This window comes from Phallusia mammillata, chromosome 3 (assembly GCF_965637545.1).
Source record: "Phallusia mammillata chromosome 3, kaPhaMamm4.hap1.1, whole genome shotgun sequence".
Taxonomy (NCBI): domain Eukaryota; kingdom Metazoa; phylum Chordata; class Ascidiacea; order Phlebobranchia; family Ascidiidae; genus Phallusia; species Phallusia mammillata.
The window spans coordinates 24,454,498-24,482,493 of record NC_137254.1 but is presented as its reverse complement, the minus strand read 5'-3'; the positions used below and the strand labels follow the sequence as shown (position 1 = coordinate 24,482,493).

General features: G+C 38.2%; 1 protein-coding gene and 1 long non-coding RNA gene across 5 annotated transcripts; one reads left to right on the top strand and one right to left on the bottom strand.

The window, feature by feature from the left end:
• Positions 1-5,998: 5,998 nt before the first annotated feature.
• LOC145220189 (excitatory amino acid transporter 3-like) lies at positions 5,999-21,610 on the bottom strand. 4 transcript variants are annotated; one of them, XM_080087466.1, is made up of 12 exons: positions 19,810-21,610; positions 18,866-19,064; positions 17,729-17,841; positions 16,156-16,458; positions 15,475-15,610; positions 15,070-15,161; positions 13,821-13,963; positions 13,305-13,454; positions 11,288-11,442; positions 8,849-9,024; positions 8,127-8,280; positions 5,999-6,985 (listed from the first exon to the last, which is right to left on the bottom strand). In XM_080087466.1, the coding sequence occupies exons 3-12, from the start codon at positions 17,754-17,756 to the stop codon at positions 6,826-6,828; spliced, it is 1,497 nt and encodes a 498-aa protein (XP_079943592.1). In that variant the 5' UTR covers positions 17,757-17,841; positions 18,866-19,064; positions 19,810-21,610; the 3' UTR covers positions 5,999-6,825. The 4 variants fall into 4 exon arrangements, with proteins under 4 accessions (XP_079943592.1, XP_079943593.1, XP_079943594.1 ...); XM_080087467.1 differs by having other exon boundaries at positions 18,866-18,989; XM_080087468.1 differs by lacking the exon at positions 18,866-19,064.
• Positions 21,611-25,083: 3,473 nt separating this feature from the next.
• On the top strand, positions 25,084-27,061 carry LOC145218419 (uncharacterized). The gene is made up of 3 exons (XR_013857600.1): positions 25,084-25,531; positions 25,690-26,510; positions 26,692-27,061. It is a non-coding gene; the product is annotated as an uncharacterized LOC145218419 (long non-coding RNA).
• Positions 27,062-27,996: the final 935 nt, after the last annotated feature.

The following is a 27,996-nucleotide window of genomic DNA, read 5'->3' as shown; positions in this document are numbered from 1 at the left end:
GTTGCAACCGTACATTTGCCAAATTGTTTGAAACTATGTGATTAAATTCTACAAACTATACACGTACTAGTTCAAAAATCCAACTTTACTGTAAATAAAATTGGCTAGAAGACATTTTATGTGCAAATTAAACTGCCTAAAATCGGTTGAACATATACCCATAAAAAAACTAAAATTTGATCTAATTGCGTATATTTTTCTCCAAATGCGGAAAACAGCGCTATTTGAAATTGTTCTACCATATTATAATATATAATATGTCTGCAAAAACAGGCAAATATATTTGAAAATTTTTCACCCTGTCATAAACATTATTTACCACTTTATCTAGGCCAGGGGTGCACAACCTGCGGCCGCGGATACAAGTTTGTGTGGCCGTGACCTACTATATCAAGATACATGTACTGGCGGCCGTAAGGTAACTAAAACTATTTTTCTAAATATATATTTTGATTTTCAAACAGCCCTAAACAGATTTCGTGGGACTGGAAAAAAGACTACCAGCCTAGTAACCATATACGCCTGACTTTTTGTACGCATAATGTGTGCAAAAATGCGGAAAAACAGGCACGGCAGTCGTCACAATGCAGATTATGACGTCATAAAAAGTTAGCACTGCTCAGCTCAACCTATGCACAAAGTTAAAAAATATTAATCTGGGCTTTTTAGACGACTGTAGATGGTATATATATGATATAAACATATTTCTTTAAACCAGTAATTTGAAACAAAAACAAGCAAACAATTGGTTGTGTACCCCTGATCTATTCTAGGCTCACATGATCTTCCTAGTACACTTGCAAAACAGTAATCATCACGCTTTAACTTATCTTAAAATTTAACAAAACTATTTTTTAATTCAATCTTAGGTTTTTTTGACTTTGTCATCTATATTATTGTCTACTGGTTTTTAGAATTGCTTATCCACACAAAGCTTAAAAACATAGACTTAAGTAACTGTCAACCAGCACAAAAAATCTGTGTCTTTCTGAACTAGTGGTTTCCAAAATGACAGGTCAGTACTAAAGCACGAGAGTAAAATTCCACAGGCGAAAAAGCGCCGCTCGCGCAATCAGCACGGCACGCACCAAAAAAGCTTTAAACCTGCTGTGTGATAACCCAAAATCTCACTCTATAACATTGCTCTACTGACTACTGCAACCGTTCATTTGCCAAGTCGTTTAACACAATATGCGATTAAATTTGTATCAAGCCAACCCAGTCCAACATGTCAATCCCATTACATGGTGCCATAAATATTGTTCATTATTTACTATTCAACTCATAGTCATAGGCTACCCATGTCTAAACGTACAGATTGTTGTCGCACTTTAACCAAACATTTTCAGCTGTTTATGACGTCATTTGGAGGCTATCGTTTCGCATTGCTTTCCAAAACCAAGTGCAAATAAATGTCAAGCGGCTAATTGGACTGCGACATTTTAATGTTGACCCTCAAATCGGTTGTACAGTTTCAGCAGCCATATGTTCAACAAAGTTTTTTTTACCAATAAATGGCTTTGCGTATGTCAATTTTGTTAAAAAGCAAAAACACACCTGCACAAGTTTCAAAAACGCAGTGTCAAGTAATAAACTCTGCTACTGTCCTACTGTACAAAGTTGTGCAAGGACTGGTAAGCCGTATGTTACATGCATATACAAAACGCATCACCTTAAACACCAGCACCCTGTAAAATCAAAAAACCTGACTGGTATTTGCACACGGCACCTATAAGAAACTGTTAACTATCCTGTTCGGTGTACAAACAACTTAGTCAAGGGACAACAACATACTTTTTTGACTGCCCTAAAACCGAGGTTCCTACTGTTTGATAGTAACGAAGGCCTCCCTTCGTATTCAAACAACTCAAATTATGCATTTTGTCGCAGTATTTTAGAAGCTTTGTAAAATCCTGATAATGCTTCTTGAATTGTTTCGGCCTATGGCCCATGTGATAAACATTGTGCGACCGATGGAGAAGTTTGACTTACCCCCTACACTATTTCGAAACAGTGCTTCAACGAGTTAAATCCATTACTTGTTTGCTTTTGAAGTGAATAATGCATCTAGCGCTGTTTTTGCGCGACCTAATAACGCAGCTAAAGCAAATTTCGGATTTTACTATATAGTGGCTGTAAACCAAATGTGTTAGTAACACAAGGTCCTTAACTTAAACCTAATTAAGATAACTTTGGTTTGAGTGGTGCTTGTTGCAGGGTTTAGGTAATTTAGCGTTTAATTTGGCTGGTAGTTTGAAACAAACTTCCGAATTCGCTAACTCTAATACCGAGAAATAAAATGGAAAACTTAGATAAATAGGGCCAGGCTAAGGAATGTTACTGAACCAATTAAAAAAACAAAACAGTAAGAATCCCACACCTCGCTATTTGCCGAGTAACAAGACGGTCGTGATCGAATTCCGCGTCAGAGCAAAACCAAAGTTTCGCTTAGTAGTTGTGTTAAATCGCCCGAGAAGAATGGGGTAATGGGCTTAAATTCCACGCAGAAAACATCTTCTCGACCTCTACGTTTTAAATTCTTTTGTTAGCAGATGCGATAAAGCAGGGCTTCGTGACCCTATGAAAAGCACAAGCAAGGTTATGTCAAGTCATTTGTGAAACAGCAAGTTATGGAAAGAGTTCAGCGTCTTTCTTGTGTAGCTTTTTCACAAATATATCACTAAATGAGTAAGAAGGATGCCAATTCACATTTACAACAATTATATTGGAATGTTTTGGTGGCAAATACGTTGCAGATTTATAGAAAAAAAAAACATTAGTTTGTAAACATGTATAAAGTAACATTACAGTTAAATGGGCCCGCTGCAGCTTACTGTACAGCTGACGATATTACCATAAAAGGCGAGACTGCTGGTTTCTTCAGCTGGAAGTTACAACATAGTGAGCGCTTTGTGAGTGCCTTAAAGGCCTTTTTGGAGATTGATGATTTACTCCTGTCCATTGCCAAACGTGACAGGAGCATTTTATTAACGGCGTTGTATAACAAACCGCGAAGTGAGGCAGTTTTAAAAGATACTTTAGAGAAAGAAACTGTCAAGTTGGTAAATCGTCGCCTGGCCCAGTATTCGAAAGAATTCCCAAACGAGAAAATCGGGCAGTTAGAGAGCATTGAAATTTACAATTTTGCAAGGGATGCTGTTGTGACACACGACTTGAAAGCTGACGCCAAAAAAGTCATCCAAGAAACCGTGAAGTACGGATTACCTCAGGTAAACACGGGAATTAAATAACATAACAACTATCAATAAATATCAGTAGTCTAAATCTGGACAATATAATTAAAGGACAAGCTTTTTTCAGGCTTAGTATTAGGGTTATCCCAATCCAAGCGATGCTAATGTTCCTTTATTTTTTTACAGGAACATCAAGCAGCAGAGAGAAATGAATCGGGTAAGTTTGTTATGTAAGTAATTGATTCTTCATAATAAAGTATTTGCTACACGCTGTTGAAAGTTCTGATGCTGATGGCTTTTTTGCAGGAAAAGAACAAGAATTGACGAAACTCAAACATAGCGAAAGTACAATTACAGAAAATGGAAAGGTAACATAGCTGCTGTTTTTTTTTCTGTGGTGAAATAATACCTTTATAAGTCGTACTTTTAAATTCTCAGGCGTTTGATGATGGAACTGTGGATGTTAAGGCAGAAATAGAAGGTTTGTAAAAACATACAATAACAAAAATCTCGAAAACAGCAAATCCTCTAACACTCAAGCAGTCAATCTACAGCAGTGGTTCCCAACCTGGGGTTCGCGGACCCCCAAGGGGTCCGTGGGGTGGTTTTAGGGGGTCCGTGGTGGAATATTTGTAAGTTTTCGAACTGTTTTTACAATCTTGTTCCTGCATACGAGTGCAGACTGTGTATCAAACCTTTTGCAATGGGAAAAAATACTTTATGTGATTGTTTTTCCATTGTGGCATCACAAATCACATGAACATTAGAATTTATAGTGCTTTGTTTCAAGTTTCGTGCACTAAATAATTTATCTCTCTGTTGCGTTGACTTCTACAGTACGGAACATCATTGAGATTTGAGGACTGTGAAGGTTGATTAAAGTGCTGCTTAAAAATTTATAATAGTTAATAACGCCCGTGACTACAAAAAGGTTGGGAACCACTGATCTACAGAGTTCGACTAGTCAATACAAACTAGTTTGTTGCTTTCATCGTTTGGCGTTACCTTGGTTCCGCACCTTAAATTACATGGGCTTTTAATAAAACAACACACACACTACGACGCGTAGCTACACATGGTTGTTACAAAAACTTCGTATTTTGTTACACCCCTCACGGCTTTATTAGGTTGGCAGTACACTAGTTCGGCACTCCTAATCGTATTCAAAACCAAAACACTATTGACGCCGTTGGCATATATGTTATAGAGCAAGTTATGCTTTTGCTTAAATTGAGTCTTGTTGTTTAGATGACAGCAATCCTGAGCCCGTGGACATTTCTTTGGGAAGTCTGCTTGAAAATAATGGTAAGTTTACCGACTGATTCGCAATCTAGCTGCTCGTAATCACTGTCAGATGATACCAAACTCAAAAGTGCCTGTTTTTCACAGATACAAGAATTTCCACGTTGCTACAACAACAGGAATTTCTTGAGGTTGCAAATATGCTCGAACCTCGATACAACAGGCCTCAGGTTATAGCACTGTCCGAAAATATGAAATATTACAGTGCTTTAATCTCTATGGAAGAATACTACGACAAGGCTGAAGAAGTTCGCCAACACATTTCCGCAGTCATTAGATTGGAGCTTAGATCAAATGCCAACGATGTTTGTGCTGCAGCCAAGAACAGTAAATGTCCGAAGATTGGATTTTTGCTCTATCAGATTGCGGCGGAGCTGTATCAAGCACAATCCGATCCAGATGATTGTGTCGAAGGGCTCCAACAATGTGTTTGGAAAATGAAAGAACTTTCTGAATGCTTCAAAACACCGGATGAAAAACGTTTCATTATCGATCACATGACCCCAGGTATGCAATCTCTCACAAATGTCATAGTAGAAACCGATGGGGGTAATAATGATACTCGTGCCTTGAAAGCCGCCATGTCGTATTACTGCATTTTCTATGTTGCTCAAAACAGCAAAGATTGGGAAGCAAGTAAAAGTATAGTGGGAAAGGGGGTAGAAATCATGGGAGAGGCATTCGATGAAAATGCTAAAAAGCATAAAGTGTATAGCTGGCTTTTGTCAAATGATGGAAACAGCCTAAAGGGGCAAAAGAAGAACGATAAAGCTCGGGCATGTTTCGAAAAAGCTATAGATGCAATCCAAGATGCCGGGGACATTGATCCAAAGCAGCGCAAGTCATTAACGACAAAATACAAAAAGTTTTTGGATTCGGTTCCCATTTAAATGCAACATGCTAATGATTTTTTTGCCTCGCCTAGTATTGTAAAACAACGATTTGATTTGGTGTGATGTTGTGTGTTTGTGTTCTTGCCTTTGCGTGCCTAGACTAGAGTGTAAATAAATCTGTTGGCTTGAAAAGAGTCTTTTCTTTAGCTGCTTTTTGTTTGATTTAAGTCATTTACGCACACTTCTTTCACTAAGACAAAGTCGTTCTCTGGCAATGGTTATCTGTGTGGCGCTATCAGTTGATTATATGGCAGGGGTGTGTAATCTTCAACACTGATACTTTGGTTTAGCTACAAGGTTAATTTCGCACGTGATTTTAGCTGCGCTGTTAGGTCGTCGGCGTAAAAAATGCTCTACTATGCTAAAAACACCTTGTGAGAATTTATTGCGTAGCACCAACAGAAAATGTACACCAAACTCCTTGTATATTTACCTGCATATTGTTTGGTGCAACTACTTCACTTTAATTCTGTTACAACCAAAACGTCCCACTCCCAAGCAGCCCAAAAATAATTAAACGGCATCACGTGTGTGGTGCTTGTGTTCTTTTCGCTTTCCAGAACACAAGACCAATCACAGAACTGAACGAACCAGTTGACACAGTTGGGGTATGGTACCAAGAAGGCAGGCAAAAATTTAATAAGCTTTCAAAAAGTACAATCACCAAAACGACATAATGTAATATTAACCACATGACTCAACAAATGCATGATGTATAGAAACAGAATAAATAACACGATGATGTTGCTAAAGGAAACGCATATAATAATGCTAAACTGCGCATTATACGCAAACAGTTGACCGAAAGGTCTGAGGCACTTCATGTAGACTGCATCCAACCAAAAAAGGAAAATAACATTTATAGCATCATGTGTAGCTTGCAAAGATTGTCCTGTTTTGCGAATGCAAGCGTTATATGTGACTGATTTTCGGCAGTAAGGTTTGTAAGCTTATTTTATGCGACAAAAAATGCAATATTTAATTCCATACAAACTGCAATATGTGAATTCCACAAAATAATATTTCACATTTGGTATTATACAAAGCTGGAGAGAAAGTAAGTATTTTGGTGTCGCAAATAAATGCACTTCTCTTCACTATCGATTATACAGACTAAGTTACACAACAAAAAAATGATAACAAATACCGGTTTTAAATCCGCCAGAAATTAGTCAACAAGTTATATCGCAAAAGCTTTCGCAGAAATTTTTGCAGCAATTTTAAGAGAAAAATTTATAAAATACTTAATTACATAAATGCCAGAATCGTGATTTAACGTTATAAGCCCAGGAAAGACTACTTCATGAATTACATTAATACTAATAATCACCATGACAAATACATAGGCCTAATAAAGTAACATCAAGAAAAAAAATATGTTTTGAGAAAACTTCTCTCAGCGAATTTTACAGTTGCAATCACAAACTTATGTGCTATTAAACCGGGTTCTTATCGTAGTTTGTTTTGTACAAATTTTCCTCTTCGTCTTCATTTTCTTGTGCAGAACTTGGTATCAGATCATCGCGGGAGAGTTTTTCTATTACAGCAGCTCCTACACTGTCGCCAAGAATGTTGATAAGGCCTTGGCCCCGGCTCCTGTACAAAACAAACTTGTCAGGATACAACACAAACACAAGAAATATTTTTGTAACTGCCTAGTTCAGGGGCTATTTATTTTTTATAATCATTAAAATGTAAACGGTTAGAGTCTATATCAGGGGTCGCCAACCTTTACTACTCAAAGAGCCACTCGGACCAGTTTCACGTAGTAAAAAAAACACTGGGAGCCACAAAGTCGTTTTAAAATTTAAAATAAAATGCAAAACGTGTTTAGTCTTATGACATTCGACTTTTTGTTGTTAGCTAGTGTTTCATTGCATATTAGACACACTGGTATACTAGTCTCGTCAGCAGAGAAAACAACTTTACGTAGCGTTGCATATTCTGTTTTTGCAGATTTGTATTGCTTTGTTAGCGCGTTTGTTACGTAACAATCAACAAACAGCTATTGTTACGCGCGCACACACACACTGCAAACAAAAACAGTATTGTCTCATATTGCGTATTAACCTGCGCGCCGCCAGTTTGCCTCTTTCAGACTTTTGATGGCATAGAGATGGGGTTGCAGGTAACTACAACAAGCGAGTACAGTCATGCTACTGCACTTCAATTTTTGTGTTCGTCACATAATTTTTATTCAAATGTACCACATTTGGTAAATTCAAAAACTGAGCCGCATCAGAAGGATCAAAGAGCCGCATGCGGCTCCGGAGCCGCGGGTTGGCGACCCCTGGTCTATATGCAAAATACGGAAATTACCTACTCCGAGTTTCCCATTTACATTTTGCAGGGGGCCACAGATCTTACATTGTTACTTAAACGGTGTCACGAGGCCCAAAATATAGTTTTAGGGGACCATGGTCCACTAAAGGTTGAGAACCACAAGCCTGCTGGGTAAATTCATTTGATCCAGCAATTAAACACCCAGGCGTTATTAGGACTCCAAACATTTTTGGACCTGGTTCCGGCCCAAAATAGGCTATATGGCCTCATTACAACTTTGACAGGTTAATAGCAAAGTGCCGTTAAAGTTTATCTGCATACTTGATCAAGGCACGATCATAAACACCAATTTGTGCAGCTAGCGCAACCTAATGGCAGCAGGCCTGCACTACATGACTAGTTTTATGCCGCCGTTGATGAGTTTAAAGTGGTGCTGAAAACGGCTTGTACTTACAGAATCCAGTCCACTGACAAAAGGAGATACCAGTCCGTTGTAGGCAATCCGCAAGCTTGCAATACGATAAGGATTGTAATTAATGACGACATGGGCACCCCAGCTGTTCCAATACTTGCAGCGGTTGCAGTGAAACTGATAGTGACCAGTGTGCCTGTAAAGTAAAAGTGTAAAAGGGATAGCTGACACGGTGACCGCAGAGTCTTTCGCTCCCCCGCACATACTGCTTTTTTCATTATTGTTTTTGCTGTTCGAATATATTTTGGTGCATAAATATACATCTTGACTAAAGCCGGTGACTATACCCATGTCTGTGGAAAGACGCGTTGGCCGCCGTTTACTTATTTTTGGGTAATTTAAATGAATATTTTGCAATGATAAGTAAGCTGCAGACCCATAACACCGTTTCGACCTAAGTGGCCTTATCAGTACAACTGATGACAAGACATAGGCCGTATTGCCCAGTGCAGTCTCGGCTGCAAAGTAGTGCCCCGAACGGTTCGGTCAAGTGGTCATCTGAGAAACAAACGGCACTTCCGTTTGCTAGAAGTAAAAGCTGAAAAGCAATTCCGCAACAATTCCGTCCACAAACCACAAGTAAACTGGTTCACAATATGTCGACACAGTATGCACTGCCTGCAACTTTCGTTTATTGGCTTGATGTTTTTAGATTTTTTACTATGCTATGCTATATGCTAAAGCAAGCTAGCCAAACAACTAACCGAAATCAGTTGGGTATCCGTTTAATTGAGCGATAAATATGGCTGACACTGCTTCATATAGTGCTGTTCCGTCCATGTTAATCGTAGCTCCGATGGGAAGCAGAAAGCTGGTGATACGTTTATCCACCTTGTTGTTTTCTTCAACACACTTCATAGTAACAGGGAGTGTAACCGAGCTTAAGACAAGGAAAATAAATTTAAACTTTCAAAAGAAAACAACTGTGTTCCTTTAAAATTTGTGTAACAAAACCTTGCTAAATGCTTTACCCGACAACAGCTAAAATAAGAGAAAGTATAAGCCCCAAACCCAGCCCGTCCGAGAAGCTCGTTTGGACACGAAAGATAGATTTACAATAGACATGACATGAGCCTATAACAGGGATGGCGAACCTTTTTAGTTAAATGGGTCAAAGATGATATCCAAATTAGGAAATAAAACAAACTGGGTCACATATTTTATTATATGTCAATGTCAATGCTAAGATGCTTGTTGCTGCATCTTTTCTGCAAGTCTTGCAATCCTAGGTAGTTTTCAGTTTAATACACGCAGCAGTCATATCTGAGCTGAGACGATTCCTGGCACTTGATTTTATGAAATTCATGTGTGAAAACAAAGATTCGCATGAATATGTTGAACCGAACTGCGTCAACAAAGGCACAACACATCGTTTAAGTTGTACGTTTAAATAAACATGTCTGTTGCCTCACAATTGACTCAACAATCTGTATTTTGAGACAATAGGCAATCTGGCAAAGGACTTAAAGTTAACTGTTGCGTTGGTTTTTAATCCTGAAAGTCTGGTAACCCTACCTCTATAGTAATCAGTATAAATTTTTGAAACTACAAGTGGGTCACAGGAATTCATGTGGTGGGTCACTTTGTGACCCGCGGGTCAGTGGTTCGCCATCCCTGGCCTATAAGGACAAATACAACAAACACAATAGACAATTCAACACAATAATAAATAAAGCTGGTTGACTACCTACACCAGGGGTGGCCAACCGGTCAAAGACAAAGAGCCACATTTTTTACTATGTTACCATAAAGAGCCACATTTTTAGTTGGGTTACCACAAAGAGCCATATCATACTCACACACACAATTTCGCTCGTACAGACCACGATCCAGTTATTTTCAACAATAAATGGTTTGCACTATCTGACACACACAAACACTCAATTCAACGAAATGCATACACAAACGTGCGATGAGATTCATGTCTGGTTTCGCACTAAAATATTTTTTCTCTGCCATTTTGAAGGCTAACTTAATATAAATTGTTTGCTTAAAAGATCGTCCCTGATGAGAAACTTTGCGGTGATTTCATCTAACGCGCATGCGTCCCAAGCTTAGGCGTGGAATATGCAAGGGACGTCACTAATGCATGCAACACCATCAATCGCTCAATTCATACCCAAGACCAGGAGACAAACTGCCCATAAAATTTAACGTTGGTCAACCCGGAACACAACGGATTAAAACATTATTTATTTTGGAACACGGTGTTGTAAATATTGCTGTTGCTTTGTGTCTCATTCGCATTTTACGCAACAATGAGCAATCATTCATTATTTAACAATTGGACATTTGTCGTCATAATCAGGCCATTTGCCAGGTTACAGTTTCAAGGAAAGTTTTTTGTGACCATACCGATAGTAAGTTTGTTCAAAAGCAAAATTGTGATAGGTTTACTTTACATTTAACGAGTTTGTAACAGATCGCCACAAACTAACCAAAATTAAACGGTGGCCCCAAACTTCGACAACAACGTAAGGGCCACATAAAACCAGGCAAAGAGCCGCATGCAGCTCGCGAGCCGCGGGTTGGCCACCCCTGACCTACACGGTATACAATGAAAAATCGGCTCGATAAAAGGTAAAAAACAATGGTTGGCTACTGTAGGGTTAAGAGCAAAAACATGTTTGTTAACAGTCATGGTATTGCAGTGGTTCTCAAACTTTTTCACTAATATTTCAAAACGCTCCCTTGCCATTATATCGGGGCTCGCGGTCTTTAAGCCTGAATGTGCCTTTTAGAAAAACCAAAGCTGATTGCAGAATTCTAGCTAGTTATGCAAAATTACGCAGAACAACGATCCAAAGACAGTTTGTGACATCACAGACAAAAAAACAACATTACGATTGGGCTCGAACAATTGGATTTTTGTTAGCTGTTATGCAATAAAGACTATTGTTTAGCAATGGAGACAGTCCATCTTAAATTTTACTTTGATTTACACTTATCAAGTGGCATAAACTGACGTCAAATTAGATAATAGAAGTACTTCAACCTTTTCGAAATTGCTTCACGAACCCCTAAAGGACCGCGGACCCTAGTTTAAGAACCGCTGTGATATTGGATTAGTATTGCATAAATACTCCATTAGACATTTGTGTTTCATAAAAAGGATTCATTCGAATGAAAAATATCAATAATACCTTGAAGCCGTACCAAGCATAGTAAGCAATGCCTGAGACATCCCAGCAAAGAAAATGAACGGGTTCTTACGGACGATGATGAAGTATATGAGAGAAAGGCTGAACAGCAGGTGTACAGAAAATCCCATTATCACTGTGACCAAGTAAATACCAAGCTGAAATTGAAAAAAAAATTAGCGAAAGAAATTGGCAGCAGTTATGAAACTATTAATGGTTAGGTGTAAAGCCCTACTTTTTGGTAGAATTTTATTGACGTAAATGCAATAGTTGTGAATGGCTTTATAGAATTGCAATAGAGCACAGAGTTGTAAACGGGCCTAAAACTGGAGCCCGAACCCGAAACCCGGCCCGAACCCGAATCGTTTTTGTAAAACCTGTTTAGGCCCGAAAGTTTCATTGACAGGCGAATACATTAAAACAGGGGTTCCCAACCGGTGGTACGCGTACCACTAGTGGTACGCGAAGGTTTTTCAGGTGGTACGCAAGTAGCTTCCGTTTTTTCACAAAAACCTTGATTCACAACTTTATATTTTGTTTATCTGGTTTTGTTTACATTTTTTTTTTCTGATGCCTATTGTTATTGTTACGTAACTATTCCTGTTGTTTCGTATCATTATGATCTTCAAAATACAGGTCATGTCAAAAGCACAGTTGCTTTGAAAAGCCGTGCAACGCTGTGGGACAGTGGGTTAATTTTGTCAAATGATTGCTCTTGATAGATAGCGCTCGTACCCTTTGAGCTTTCGTGAAATTTTCTCGTACCCCCTGTCTACAATGGCCGAGGGAAGTAAATAAAATTGTAATAATAGAATTTAAACTCAGTGTATTTATAGCTTACGTGTTGAATGCATGCATTGTAACCTAAGTTCAACAAAATTTACAGCACACCAACAATCAGTCAGTTCCAATCAGTCAAAGACATATAACAAAGTAACTTGTTACGCCTTCTTCAGAAATATGCCTAAATAGCGTATAATTTCACACTGCATGTCGTACCCCCTGCTTTGGTGCTTCGTACCCCCAAGGGGTACATGTACCCCTGGTTAAGAACCCCTGATCTACTGCTTATAGCTTAAACAAATAGCGTTTGATTCGATTAAATTAGTTGTTCTGCAAGTGGTACGCGTGACAGTACAGAGCGTCCAAGTGGTACGAGATCGTAAAAAGGTTGGGAACCCCTGCATTAAAACATTAAATCAGAAAAGACCAAGACAACCAACACAATAGACAGTTGGTCTTTAACAAGGCGTTTTAGGGCTGTTTGACATTAGGTCAGGCCCGAATCGAGCCCGTTATTGTAAGAAACCCAAGCCGGAACCCGGCCTGACTTACAACTCTGATACAACAGTTACAACAACAACGTTTATTTGCAAAAACATTGGTAACAATTTCTCCATATTGCTGTTTACGAGCACATATTGTGAATTTTGGGGTAATTTCTGCGCATAAAACAAAGTCTCTTTGTGCAAAACATTTAGACAAGTTGGACGTTTCGAATTGAAGTTAAGTGTTTAGGCCAGGGGTTCCCAACCTTGGACGCTCTGTACTGCCACACGTATACCACTTCTTGCAGAACAACTAACTTAATCGAAATATATTTTGTTCAGAATAATAATATTGGTCTACTAAAATAACGCTAAAGCACCACAACTAAATTTAACGATATTTTTGTGTTTGTTTACTGACCGCCTATTGGTCGATGCACGGTGTAAATTTGCTAACAGCGCATCGAAAGTCATTTCCAGGCGCACCTAGCTTTTAGTGAAAAAAGCGGAAACTACTCGCGTACCACTTGAAAAACCTTCGCATACCACTAGTGGTACGCGTACCACAGGTTGGGAACCCCCGGTTGAGGCGTTGAGGCGTTTGAGGTTACCTAATCCAGACACATCTTTAACCCACAAATAAATTCTAAACTAGCAAAGGTAATTAAACAACAAGTTCCAGAAAAAATAAAAATCGGTGTCAAGTTGGGATATTTTTAGCTGTACGAGAAATCCCATTTATGTTGACTCACTTTTTCAATCGTATCTTCAAGATTTTCGACTTTTATGATGTTTGGAGCGATAAGAAAAGCTAATCCAACCGGAGCCAGCCACATAAGGTATAGAATGATACGAGTCGTAAGCTTGAAGACCTCTGAACTGAAATCTATAATCACACGCCCCTGCCAAAAACACATTGACAAATGTCAGCGAATCACAGTAAGTATACACCGCAAAAGGCTCAGAATTAGGTTGGCCTTTATTGCATTTGGATGCAACAAGACGTCAGGCTAAAGATATTTGTAAATGGATTACCTTTGAAAAAGTGTTTCGCGTTTCAAAACAGGGTCGTAAGTTTTTACTTCTGTTGCAAAACATAGGCCTAGACTAGCTGAAAACGTTACCGGCAGAAAACGAAGTTATCTACTTTTAAGAATGGCTTTTATATCGTGGTTGACTAACGCTATCACTTATTTGCAAAGCAAAATTGGCTGAATTACAAACTAACACTGCCTAATATTTACCTACAATACACGTTAAACATATACCTCAGCTCCCATGTTGCCCAAAACACATCCAAAAATAATGCCTAACGAAATTAAGCCCATGTAGTTTGGACCTTCCAATTGCTGGGATTTTGCCACGGTTTTCAGTTCACTTAATAAGGTGATATTGGATGATGTATTGAATCCTACAAAAGAAAAAAGGTAGGTAGTACATTGAAGCAGTTGTAAATCGTACACTGTGCTGTAAAGCGATATAAAAATACATTTCAGCGTTAAACAAATTATGAAGCTTGTAGACAACCACGACATTTGCACAATAAACAAAATACGATTGTTTTTGATTTGAAAATATTTTTTTTTTTAGCAGGAACAGCATCAGAAATTTAAGTTTAGCTATTGTTACAAGAATTTAATAAGCACAGATTTCGGCGCCTAATAAAACAAGACTGGGTAAATCCTGCCATATGCAGACATTATAGCTCTGATAACAAATGTCCTACGCAACAAGTAGCTTCGCCTTGTTGAAGTAAGAGTTCAAAAGACCGTTGCACTGAACTCTTCTGCTAGTTCCAGGTAATGCAACAGACTGGTATAAAAACGTGAGAGCCCATCATTGGGTCAAGGGTCCGGTTTGTTAGTGCTTGACCAGAAGTCTTGGCGGAAAATCTGCTGATAGGAGCCAAGAGCGATTTGAAAAAGATACACTCGGCCCCGTGAGGCCAGTTAGCATGAAAACAGACGCAGATCCAAAAAGGGCAGAGGGAACGTCAAATTTCATACAGTGCGTCTTTTAGCCCACGGCAAGGGCCGGTAAATAACGGAATGTGGTCTGTTATACTTTACACCACAGCCGTTGGCAACCTCTTGAACGCCCCGAGTCAATATAGTTGTTGTGTCAAATTGTTATGCATTTTTGTGGTTAATATTGGTATTGCGTCTATTGGTTTCTATAGCAGTTTGAAAGCAGCCAGATTCGTCCATATTAAAGGCTGGATTTTAGGCATAATAAACATAGCAAAGTGAAAGACAAGGGACGTAACAGTTAAAATTATCTCAAAACACTCCAATTTGATATTCCAGATCGTTGGCTGTACAATAAAAATCACTTTCAGAAATAAAAGATTAAAAAAAAATTAAATTTATAAAATTTATAAATATCAAACGGTTACCACGAACCTTTTTTACATTAAATTCCCTCTGCCCGATATCTGGGTCCTACGCTGGTTACCAAAACAAAAATAAGAAAGTCATGCCAGTGCACGATATGCCTACGGATTGAGTAAGGATTTACCTTTTAATTGCATATTGATGTCTTCCAGTGATACCCGCTCAGTCTTATATTTGTACATAGTTGCCTTGAATACGTTCTCTGGTACAAGATTCCTGAAATATAACATAGTAGCACATTTTTTCAACTTTATAATACCCATTATGTGTCTTTTCGTTTTCCTTTTGCTTAAAAATCTATATGATTTTGTTAAACTTGGCTATTTTGCTACGTTTCAAATTGTACTGTATTATCGCTAATTACTTTTTAAACTCATTGAATAAAAACTAAACAATATACTTTTAAAGTAATAGGTTGCCTTCTCCCAGCATATGGGGTAATAAATGGCCCAAACATGGTAAAAACCTCAGTTACAAACTATTTACTGTGCTCGAAAAGCCACTTCTGTTACAGCTTAATGGTACGTACATAAGCATATCATGCAAAGCATCCATAGCATTCGGACTGGCTGAAATCAGTTTCGCTTTCGCTTCACTTGACGTAACGTTCACATCTGAAGCATTTATTCCGACCCCTGGCTTTAACGCAAGGCAAAGTAGAACACCTGTAAAAATGAGGCATGACAATTTGCAGTGTAAGAACAAATGGGAACTGTAGTAAAGTGAAGTCAAGGTTATTTAAAGTGCATTAAAATCAAATCAAATCGACATATCATAGGGTAAAATTCTAATGACCTATATGACCATAAATAGAAATCATTTTGTATTCATCAGAAATGAAATATTAGACATACAATTGTCTTGTAGACAAACACGTTATACCGCTGTTTTTGTTTTACTTTAAGAGACTGGCAGTGATCTGATATTTGCCAATACCGTCCCGAAATAAAACGTTAATTGTAACAAAGCCACATAAATAAATAACAACTATAATTGAAGTTAACATAACATAAAAACATTATTGGGACTCAATGTTTAACAGATTATATCAAGATTTTATTATTATCCTGGGATTTTCTAATAGATTTATGATGTAAACACAACTTTTCCGACAAAGAATAAATGATATTCAAAAGCGTGTGACCAATGTAATTTAAATGTTAATGCTGCTTAACAACGACATGAGTACTTTACTAAAACCAGCACTAACCTGTAATTGCTGCAAGAAAAGTAGTCATAATATAATACACCATCGTCTTGAGCAGGATTTTTCCTTTGGAAGTGCCTTTTAGGGCTGCAAATCCACAAATAATACTGGACACTATAACTGGAATCACCATCGAATTCAAGGCTCGCAGGAATAATGTCCCGGGCAGGGCCACGTATCTCAATTGCTCTTGGGATAAATTGGCTGCGCGAAGTCCAAATCCGAGAGCAATGCCTGCAGCTACACCCACCAAGGTAAGGAGGACCTGTAAGTTTTGCTTGTTCTTCAGTTTTTCTCCAATTTTCGCTACAGACAAATAACAATTTTAGACGTTCAAAACGGTGGTTCTTAAATTAAGATTTTCAAAGATTTTTGTGCGCACAGTTGTGTTGTTTTGTATGACGCAAAATAGCATACAAGTTTAATTTAAGAAAAAATTATCAACAAAAACTATTAAAAAGGCTCACAATACATAAATAATAATAAAAAATAGTTTTACACTCAAATCTGCGAATTTAGAACTGCAAGTGTGCACAAATGTTAGGCAAGCAAGTTTCATTAACGAAATGAACTGATTTGGCAAAGAAACGTACACAATTAGTTTTACATGATACGAATACACAACAAATACAACGTATCTTCGCCTAATCCGGACATTTTTTCCGGACGGTTCAAACGGGTCCGGATTAACCGTGGTTTACTGTACGTGTCAAAAGGACGCAGATGTAGCAGATATTAAACTTAGGGCCGTGTCTGATCAGTTTCTTTTATGAAAGCGTTGCACGAACTTGGCCTGATTTACACTAAATATTTTGCCATTTTGAAAAAAGAGAAAACAACAATTAAAATCTTGCGTTGGTGTGGTGGCGCCAAACCGCTGGGCTTTTTCCCAGGCACATTGCTTTTTGAACCTGGTTTTGTGCTAAATTGCAATCTACAGTGGAAAAACTATTTTATTGAGACAAAGCCAGTAGTTAAATAGAAATGTTTGTCCAGTCGCCATGATACTCTACACCGCAGGAATTCTGTGCATTTAAATGGGTAAAGATTTGAGTGTTGTGTTTTTTCCAGTCTCAAATTGGCCAAAAGAACTTTGGTCAACATGACTCGTTTGATTGTAAACACGTACCTACGTGATCGCTTATCGTTTCAACAAAACATTCAAAACCACAACAGCCTATACTCTAAAGCAGTGGTTCTCAAACTCGGTTTTCGGGGCCGCATGCGGCTCCCAACTACTTATTTTGCGGCTCGCACTAGACCTCAAAAACCACCAAAGATTGCTATTTTAGCTTTCAAAGTAATAATCTTTAGTGATTTTCTCAAGGTTTTGTTGTTTTGCGGCTCTCTACACACTTAAAAAAATGCCATTTGGCCCCGACAATAAAAAAGTTTAAGAACGACTGCTCTAAAGGTATGCAAAAGCAACACCAATTTTCTGCATGTATTATCGATAAGATTGTGGTGGGGTCATATAAAGTGCTCTAGGTATGCAAACCCTATTACACGCTTGTTAGTTTCTACCTGTTAAAAACTTGCTTTAAAATCAGAATAGAAAAGAAAACGTACTGCTTACCTGGGGAGCATGCTCGACAGTTTGCCATGTTAACTGCAGTAGAATTTCTTTTAAGAAGTATAAAATCAGGCTGACCCTCTGTGTTGATATGTGATATGTAAGCCTAATAGACACTAGAAAAAGCACTGAGTCTTTAAAAAGGCTATAACACTATAAAATTAGGCACTGATGTTTCCACGAAAAATCATCTGTAGAAACATAAATCGCATTTTTTTACTCATAATGATATTTATGTCCCAAAAAATGGAGGTTAGTAGGCTACGATTTAAACACCAACAATCTATCTAATGGCAAAACTGCTGTTGATGCGGAAATTAAATACAGCAGACAGGCGATTTTGAAATGATTGATGCTCTCCAACAGGAAACGCAGTCACACAATACAATTATACAACAGTAACTGAGAGTTTGAGCAGTCTATAATGTTAGGCTTTAACGTAAACAATAAACAAACATTTAATACAGTATATTTAAACTTTAAACCAGAATTTGCTTGGTGAATGAAGAATGTAATTAACCTTATTTTTGTTGATTCAAATTTATTAAATCATTGAGTTAAACATTTCTATTAATTGAGATGAATATATTTCGTCTATGGGACAACTTCAGTATCTAAAGCAGCGGTTCCCAAACTGGGGTCCGCGGTCCTTTAGGGGTCCGTGAGGCAATTTTGGAGGGACCGCGAAGCGGTTGAAGTAATTCTATAACCTTATTTGGCGTCAGTTTGTGCCACTAAATAAGTTTAAATCAAAGTAGAATTGAGAATCGACTGTCTCCATTGCTAAACAATGGCCTTTATTGAATGACAACTATCAAAAATGCAATTGTTCGCGCACAATTGTAATATTTTTGTCCTGTTTGTGATGTCACATGCTGTCTTTGGATGATTGTTATGCGCAATTTTGCATAACTAGCTAAAATCCTGCAATCAACTTTCGTTTTTTATGAAATACACATTTAGGCTTAAGGACCGCGAGCCCTCGAAATAATGGCAAAGGGGCCGTTTTGAAAAAAATTTGAAAAAGTTTGGGAACCACTGATCTAAAGGCAAGCAAGAGTATCAATCGGTGAAACACACATAAAACAATCTTAAAAATGCAAAATAATGTTAAAAACCGAACGTTCAAAGTTACAGCACCTGAAGTCAACACCAAGTGAACTACATTCAGTAAACACTATGTTTCTTTTAAGATTTTCTTTTAAGAAGTATAAAATCAGGCTGACCCTCTGTGTTGATATGGAATATGTAAGCCCAATAGACACTAGAAAAAGCACTGAGTCTTTAAAAAGGCTATAACACTATAAAATTAGGCACTGATGTTTCCACGAAAAATCATCTGTAGAAACATAAATCGCATTTTTTTACTCATAATGATATTTATGTCCCAAAAAATGGAGGTTAGTAGGCTACGATTTAAACACCAACAATCTATCTAATGGCAAAACTGCTGTTGATGCGGAAATTAAATACAGCAGACAGGCGATTTTGAAATGATTGATGCTCTCCAACAGGAAACGCAGCCACACAATACATTTATACAACAGTAACTGAGAGTTTGAGCAGTTCATAATGTTAGGCTTTAACGTAAACAATAAACAAAAGTTTAATACAGCATATGTAAACTTTAAACCAGATTCTCTCAGCGGATTGCTTGGTGAATGAAGAATGTAATTAACCTTATTTTTGTTGATTCAAATTTATTAAATCATTGAGTTAAACATTTCTATTAATTGAGATGAATATATTTCGTCTATGGGACAACTTCAGTATCTAAAGGCAAGCAAGAGTATCAATCGGTGAAACACACATAAAACAATCTTAAAAATGCAAAATAATGTTAAAAACCGAACGTTCAAAGTTACAGCACCTGAAGTCAACACCAAGTGAACTACATTCAGTAAACACTATGCCATGTGAGCCAGCATTTATAATTGGCCCAGGAGTAAGAAAGGGCAGCACACGCTTTTTTTCTGATAAAACCCACGGCAATTAAGAAAATTCAAGATAAGAATTCTGGCCAACAGACCACACAATAAAGCAATGGTTGGCCAAAAAGGATAAGGGATATAATTTTTTTTTACCTTCGTAAGGAACATTTCTTGAATGTTTCGATTTTGTTAAGCCACTTATCTTCGAATATGTCCAGTAATGGGCCTTGGTCGTCGTACAGAACAGCTGCTGTTATTGCTATTAGATTCTCTATTCTAAACGCCTTACATTGATGACTTCGTTGTGAAGATTTTTAGTAATATCTCCTGTTGTAAACCTCGAAAGTTAGTTGTGACACGAACCATGAATAACGTTAAGGTAAGAAGTCAGAGAACTGATACAAAAGCTGAACCAAAAGAAAACTCTTGAGCTCAAGATACGTGACTTGTTAAACTTCATGCAATCTATGGATCGGCGCCTGACCTCAATAAAAAAATGACCTGCGGGAACGCGTCAGACAAGCTAAAACTAGTCTCGAAAATGCGCATTAACGCAATGATGGGCTCGAGGGCAAAGTAACTTCGTTAGAAAACAACCGTAGGGAAACGCAACTTTAATCAAATCATGAGCGTGTCCTAGACGAACTGCGCTCAAAAGAGTTTAATTTACTGTTTCACGACATCCCGCAACAATCTACTGTCGAATCTCCGGATCAAACGGAACACATTGTTCGCATGTTTTTGACGGATAAGCTGCAGCACCCACCATCTGATCTAACTAAGATTGAATTTGGTAATATACACCGCCTGCCGGGCCGTAATTTGCCTAAATCTGCCCCAATCGTTGTAAAGTTTATTAAAATGTCTTGCCGGTGTCTTACAATGCAAACATTACAAGGCATCTATACCCAGTGGTGGGATTCAAATTTTTTGTCGGTCGGTTCTATCACAAAAGTCATATTTTTCAGCCGGCTCTGTTACAAAAAGTCCATTGACCGTAACCAGTAATGCTAACCGGTTCGGTGATCTCATAAAATTTCGTGAGACGGTTCTATAGAACCGGTGCGAACCGGCTGAATCCCACCACTGCATCTACCTAATTCGATGCAATCACAAATAAAACTTCTGATTCATCATGCCAACATGTGCTACGAACAAGGGAAAACAGTTAAGTGGAAAAGTGTGCAAGCGGATGTCATTACCAACATAGCTATGTTCCTAGTGACATTTTTGTGAGCGCATGGGCGCTTATGAGACCGATGACTATGACATAATGTGGCTTAAAATTACTACGCTTCCCAATTGCAGTCTGATTTGCTATGTGTTGGTTACCAACCTCCCAGTTACCGCAAAGCCCGTAAAGATATTTTTGCGACAACGTACCACACTGGACCATTTTCAGCAATCTGTAAAATATAGTCTCATTGTAGGTGACTTAAATCAACCAAGTGCAACTATTTTAAATTCTGCTCTCTACTCCACTGCATCAAAACAACTAGGACTTGTGCAACTAATCAAACCAAACTTAATCATATTCTTGACTGGATTCTAATAGACAACACTGCATATATGTTGGAATCTGGGGTATTACCTCCCGTTACAAGTTTGGATCTCTGCATGGTTTATGCGGCATTCATTCTCCCTACTTTTCCTAGCCATGTTGTTTATGAATGGGATTACGCGTACGGTGATTTTAACTCGCTAAAATGGCATATCCTTTGGATGATTTGCATGCTAATTCACGCTGCATTGTTGATGCTATTTACAATACAACGGATGTGGTCAATTAAACGTGTAAAACGTGCACCCCCTTCGTTCACGTAAACTATAACAGCAAAAGTGCAAACCGCGGATAAATGATGAAACACCTGCTTCGTAAGCGACATCGCTGGTTTGTCGAGTGCAGAAAATTTTGAAATTCACAACACAAATTGCAGTATAATAGGATTAGAAATGAAATACAACGTAAGATAAAGGTGACTAAAACCATTTACTAACATCACCTTCTTTCAGGCGGTTTTAGTCTCAAACCAAAAATTTGCGTTCATACACTGTAAACGATTTAGTTAAGTGCGATATTAATATTTTTAGTGGGGAATTTGGTCAATCTCTTTGCCTTTGAAATGCTTTGCACTTGCTAGACCAGTGCTCTTCAACCTTTTTTCCCGTTGTATACCTTTTACAATTTGTAAGCAACTTTGTATACCCTACACATTTTTGTAATTTATAATTGTGCACAGAAAGTAACAGTCTGCCAATAGGTACTTGCCTGGTCGCATGAATTATTGTTATACAAGGCCAGGAGTAGACAACCTGTGTCCGTGAACATGTAAACTGAAATATTTGGATTTGCAAAACTAGTTTGAAGGGCTGGAAAAAATATTAACAGCCCAGAAGCCGCATGTTTGAGACTTTTTGTAAGCCTATTATGGGTAAACAATGTGAAAACAGGCATCATTAGCGTCACAATTTAGATGGTGACGTTATAAACAGTAAAGTCTGATCCCTACACTGTTCTACGTAACAAGCTAGAAATTAAATTGGCTATCAGGCACTATTAATAAGGATTTACGATGCGGCCGTTAAAGCGGAAAGGTTGTGCACCCCGTGTGCTACGTCCAGGAAATTTAGCATACAAAAGTGTGTAAACGTAAAAAGTTGATTTAATGGCTGGCTTGTTGCTGCATTCTTTCAGCGATTTGGACATGTGGTGTGGTGTTGACTTGTTCTCAATTTTTTGTATTCGCAATCCTTTACTCCAGGGATATTAAAAGTAAAATTTCAGAAAGTACATTGTTCAACCTTACACTCCATGTATGTGCTTATTTGCTTCATAATTCACATTATTGACGCAATAATCCCAACCTGACGCAATAATATTTACAACAAGCAGGTCAGTCTCACATAGGTCACCAGCATGCTATGTCTTCCTGCATTTTATAAAAATAGCGATGTTTAGTAACACTGACCACAGCTGTATTCCCTTCGTATACCTTTCTTCAGTCGTATACCCTAATTTTAATGTGGTATACACTTGGGTATACAGTATACCCGGTTGAAGAGCACTGTGCTAGACAACCTGAAATCCATGGTTAACAGTCTAAATACCGAAATATTTTTTGCTATTTGTCAAACTGCCTTAATGTTTCCAAGCAGCATATTTCAATGCTGTTTCCACAGAAATAACGTGTATTCGTTCAAAAAAGTACTAAGCTGGACTTTCTAAAACTTGTGGCATTTTTTCACGACGGCTTGTTAAGCGAGTACACATCAGCTGAAAACACACCCTGGTCTGAAACATTTTTCCGCGTGGCGCTTTTCCTCTACGCTTGAAAGCGGCAAACGTCGCGTCGTTTTTCTCTCACCTCAGTCGAACTTTATCCAAGGGCTATCTTCGAATAATACATGATATACCAGAAATATTGTTCGGTTATCACAGAAGTTCTTGTTTAACGAGTACATATGATTTTCTAGTGTAATTCTAATATATAAGTGTTACGGAATTATTTCGGCAGCTTTGGGAATTCGGCTAAGATATCTTTCAAGTGGCGATATTAAATTCCAATCAACCCCTTAAGCCTAATTCTGTACCTTTAAAACCAAAACTGCCTCCCTAATTCGGAAATGGCCCGAACCCTGCAATAACGGCTCACCACTAAGCCAAAGAGAGACCACAAACTGGTTTCACTAATGGGCGCCTTGTTTAAGTACAACAATAAAATACACTGGCGTAAAACAACACGTATTTCCAACCTCAATACGTTGCGCTCAAAAATCAGTAAACGCCAGTACAACACAGAACAGAAACTAACAGGTGTAACTCGCACGGCGCCCAGAGGAAGACTGACCTTCATTATTTTACTCGCACGTGCGACGCGGCCACGTACCTGGAAGAAACAATCACGTGACGACCAAAGGCACATCCGGGTAACGATACAACCATCAAGCGTAATTAGTGGCGGGGAAAGGGTGATCATACAAACGGAGAAAAGACAACTATTACAATATAAAACAAATAGGTGAATGGTGTGTAGTAAAACAAGATATATGCCGTGGAAATATGATATAGTGAAAATATGATTGGCAAAACAAACCGATTAAACACAACAATAATAATAGGTGGTAAAACAAGATATATGCCATGGAAATATGATGTAGTGAAAATATGATTGGCAAAACAAACCAATTAAACACAACAACAATAACAGAGTTAAGTGCCGGGATACCCAATAGGCAACGCTTCAAACAAAACGATTATAAGTGCACGTAGGTGTGTGAAAATAAAGGAGTTAAACCAGTGGTTCCCAACCTTTCGTGGACCATGGCCCCCTACACGTAACTTTTTGACCTTGTGGCCCCCTTCAAGTAAGCCTGTAAGTCCTGTGCCCCCCTTAAAAAATTAAATGGCAACCCGTGTTGGAATTCGGTACTAATTTCGACTTTAAACAGGTTAAATAGAGTAAAAAAGAATCCCTAATCGTAAAACACCTCAATATAGGCAAATAGTGTGTGAAATAGTCGATTAAATTGGGAATAAAGTTATTTCCAACACACACTTAGTTATGCGTATTAAAAAAAAGAAAATGGCTTTTTGTGGGTGTTTCTGGTGAATATACTCCAGTGGCAATTCTTCGATGCTTTTACCGAAGCATTTTTTTAAATCATTGGTTGCATACCCATTTAAAAGTAAAATGTTGCGCTAGTGTAAGATATAGTGACGAATTGATTTTTTTTAAATGCGACCACTTGTCGCATTATATCAAAGTTGGTTGCAATTTTTTTTAATACGGCCACATGTCGCATTGTATGAAAGTTGTACAGGGAGTGTCATTTTCAAAAAAGTCAAAAAAAACATGTAACTCAAACGTTGATAACAACGTCACAGACAATCCAAGCGATTTGGGTTACTTGCGCGACACCGCACAATGACGTCTGTAATCTCCATCTGTATACGTCCTGTTCCGAGATTTCTTTTGCGAACATTTCTTTCGAACTCTTTTGGCGACAATAACCGAGCGATCGCATGGCAATGACCCGCTGCTATCTCCCGTTCCGACCCCCGAAGACAATGAGACAATGGAATTTCTTCAAGCGTAAAAGCGGCGCTATACCAAGCGTAAAAGCGGCTCACACAGAGGCGGAAACGTTGTAGAGACGGGTTTTAACCAGTGTTTCATACCGGAACGGAGCGCAACGTTATACCGGAACGAAATAAATAATTTTTGGCTCAAATACCGGAACGAAATACCGAAATAAAAAATATTCAAGATACCGGAACGGAACGAAATACCGTTATTTTTTATTCCGGTATTTCGTTCTGGACATTTATTATGAAACAATTGCTGAAAATTTCGCGCCGTTGAACTATAATAAAAATTGAAGCTCCACAATTTACATCCGTTTGACCATCATTGACAAATGTTATGTGACGGAACAACTACCGACAATAATTGTTGGGTGTTGCAACTTTCTTTATTTTTTCGCTTAATGAATTTATCGGTCCAGAACGAAATAACGAAATAAATAATTTGCTCAGAACGAATAACGTTATTTGATTTCGTTCCGTTCCGGTATGAAACACTGGTTTTAACTTAACAGCGGTTTTGGAATGAAATTTGAGCTGCTATATGTGGGAGGAGTATTTAGGTAAGACTTGAAATAATTGAATTAAGAATGAATCATTTGATTAAATTGTTCGACAAGCCAAACGGAAAAGATGGATAACTGAAAAAAACAGTAATTTGGCAAAATAGAGGCAAGTTACCGAAGTTAGTAATATAGACTGAGTCTGATACAACGAATTGATGATTGGGATGCAAACGACAGCATTCAAAAAAAGCTTTCAAGGATTAAAAAATGTATTACCTTCTTCGCAGTAAGTAACATTTACTTTAATGTAGAAGTGTACAAGCTTTTTCGGATGAAAATAACAACTTAATTGAATTTGACATTGTGTGGATGTTATTCCAATCACTGAATGCAAGAATGAAAAGAACAAAATAATCGCTTACGACATCAAGATTGTTTTGGTAGACGCAGCCGATTGGGACAACAACCGGATGCAGCGGCAAAAAGAAACCGACGGCAGAAGTGGTTCTCTAACAGAACCTATTGCATCATCCGATGAGGACGAGGCTTAGCGCAACTAAGCCTTGTGGTCGCCCATAAATTACCATAATGTGATCACCCACAACTATTTTATTGCGACATGTTTGTAATCGACTGTATATTCTGATAGCTTTTCGTTCAATAAAATATGTTCTTTATTTGAGTGTGAAATTTGTGAAACAATGACGATACACGATAGGTTTATCTTAGTTTGTGAAAGAAAACTGCACATGTTTAGGGATTATGAGAGTATATTCTCAGAAAATCATGATAGGTTTATCATAGATTAACCCCAGAAAACCGCAGGTATATGTACGGATTATGTGAGTATATTCTCAGAAAATCATCTAAGAACTTCACCTGAAAATCATGTATGATCCGATGTAAACTTTCCGTGTACAACAACCCTATATATCTACGATTGTCACCAGAAAATCGTACGTGTTACAACCATGAACTTATATATTACATGTATGATTCGGGGATAATTTTCCGCCTGGGACGTTTTAACATTTTTCCCGTTTGTTACATCTTATCTGCCAGTAATTGCCGATTTCTATTGATTCCCGCATTTCCTCAGTACAACTTGTGTTGTAATCTATTGCGTTGTGTGACGTAACAATTGACTACCAGTTTTGTGTGATAACGCAACGTGGTTTAGTTGTTTTTGTTGCTGACTTCCGTGGAGCACGGTGCTGCGTCGGTTGTTGTAGAAAAGCTGTTTATTGTCGTGTTGACGATTATTGGTGAGTCACTTTGTATATACGTGTTTAATGACTCAATATTGTAAATTACCATAATGAATGCTAACCGCTGTGAACTTGACCTAAACTGCAATGACCTAAAATGTCATTTCCCTTTTTCATAGTCGTACTGTACGCGTAGTTGGGTTTATTTAAGTTGCTTAAGTTGTATTTGTTTAGGCAGCGTTCTTGTACGATATTCACGTGAAGCGTGACTTTTCCACACTGTCGCTCTACATAGCTTGGAAAGCATTGTGTATGGCGTCACAATGTCGTATTGTGGTCTCATGCTGTATTGTGTATTTAGGTGTGTGACAGTGATTTCTGGGATTGCCCATGTTATATATTTTCTTCCGGTTACCATAACAGTTGGTAAGCTTTTAGTTATATTTCTACATTTAAAGCGCAATGTTAATGTCATGCTTTATGTAGAAACCGTTTCCTATTCGTTTCTATCGCCTCCCACCGTCCTCTTCATTGAAAGTGTTTGAATATAAGATCTACAAAACACCCTATCTGTGTGGACTGCGTGTTGGAGACCTTTAGGAATCGCGTTTCAACCCCCCCCCCTCGTGTGACCTTCCGCGCTGTAACCGGGGAGCGTTCACGGGACGTTACACCGTTGTTATTTATGATTATTTTGATGTTGCAGCATATGACAAATAAAAACAACATACGAGGCTCCGTAATACAAAGCTATATACTTTATTCCTAAATTCATTTGCAAAAAACGATCACCTACCTTACAAGTTCATCTTGGAAAGTTAACGTTAAACGTAAATAAATGATTTTAACTTTCACCATAAGCTAAACGCATGGTTTAAAAATAGCTGTATCGACTGCTCATAGATCACACATGACATGATTCGGCCGTTCTGAGGTGTCAAATAAATTTATCTTTACGTGAATCTAAATTTGAAAACATATATTTCGCCTATTGACATCGTCAGTTTCTGTAAAACAGGGGTGGGCAACCTGCGGCCCTTCTTTAAAGGTTGTGCGGCCCGCAGAGACGCTTGGATTTCAAATGTACTGGCAAACGAGTCCAATTATTACATATTTTTGAGCTCATTAATGCGCCTGATGCTAGTTTTCTGCGACCTGGCAAAATGTGGCTGGAATCAAATACGAATTATACTTGTAGTTTAGCATATTTGGTAAGCAGCGGCATTCGGATTCTCAACAAATGTTACATGGAACATTCCGCGAGGTCCGGTCTTTTAGAATACGCCAAGGCATACTTAAAGCCGTTTTCATGTAACATTTGTTAAAGTCCGGGAGCAGCCCTGCTGGACCAGGCTGTTGCTGCGTCTGTTGCTCTTTTTTTGTTTTTTTTTCCAACCTCGTGTTTTAGCATTGCGCCTTCCAGTACCGCATCTTATATTTTATTGTGCCCGCACTATTTCTTAGGTACGTTTCAACGGTCTTTTTGATAAGACTCGATTGGTGTGCGGGTTTCTGGCAACGTTGCTTGCCGGACCAATACGCA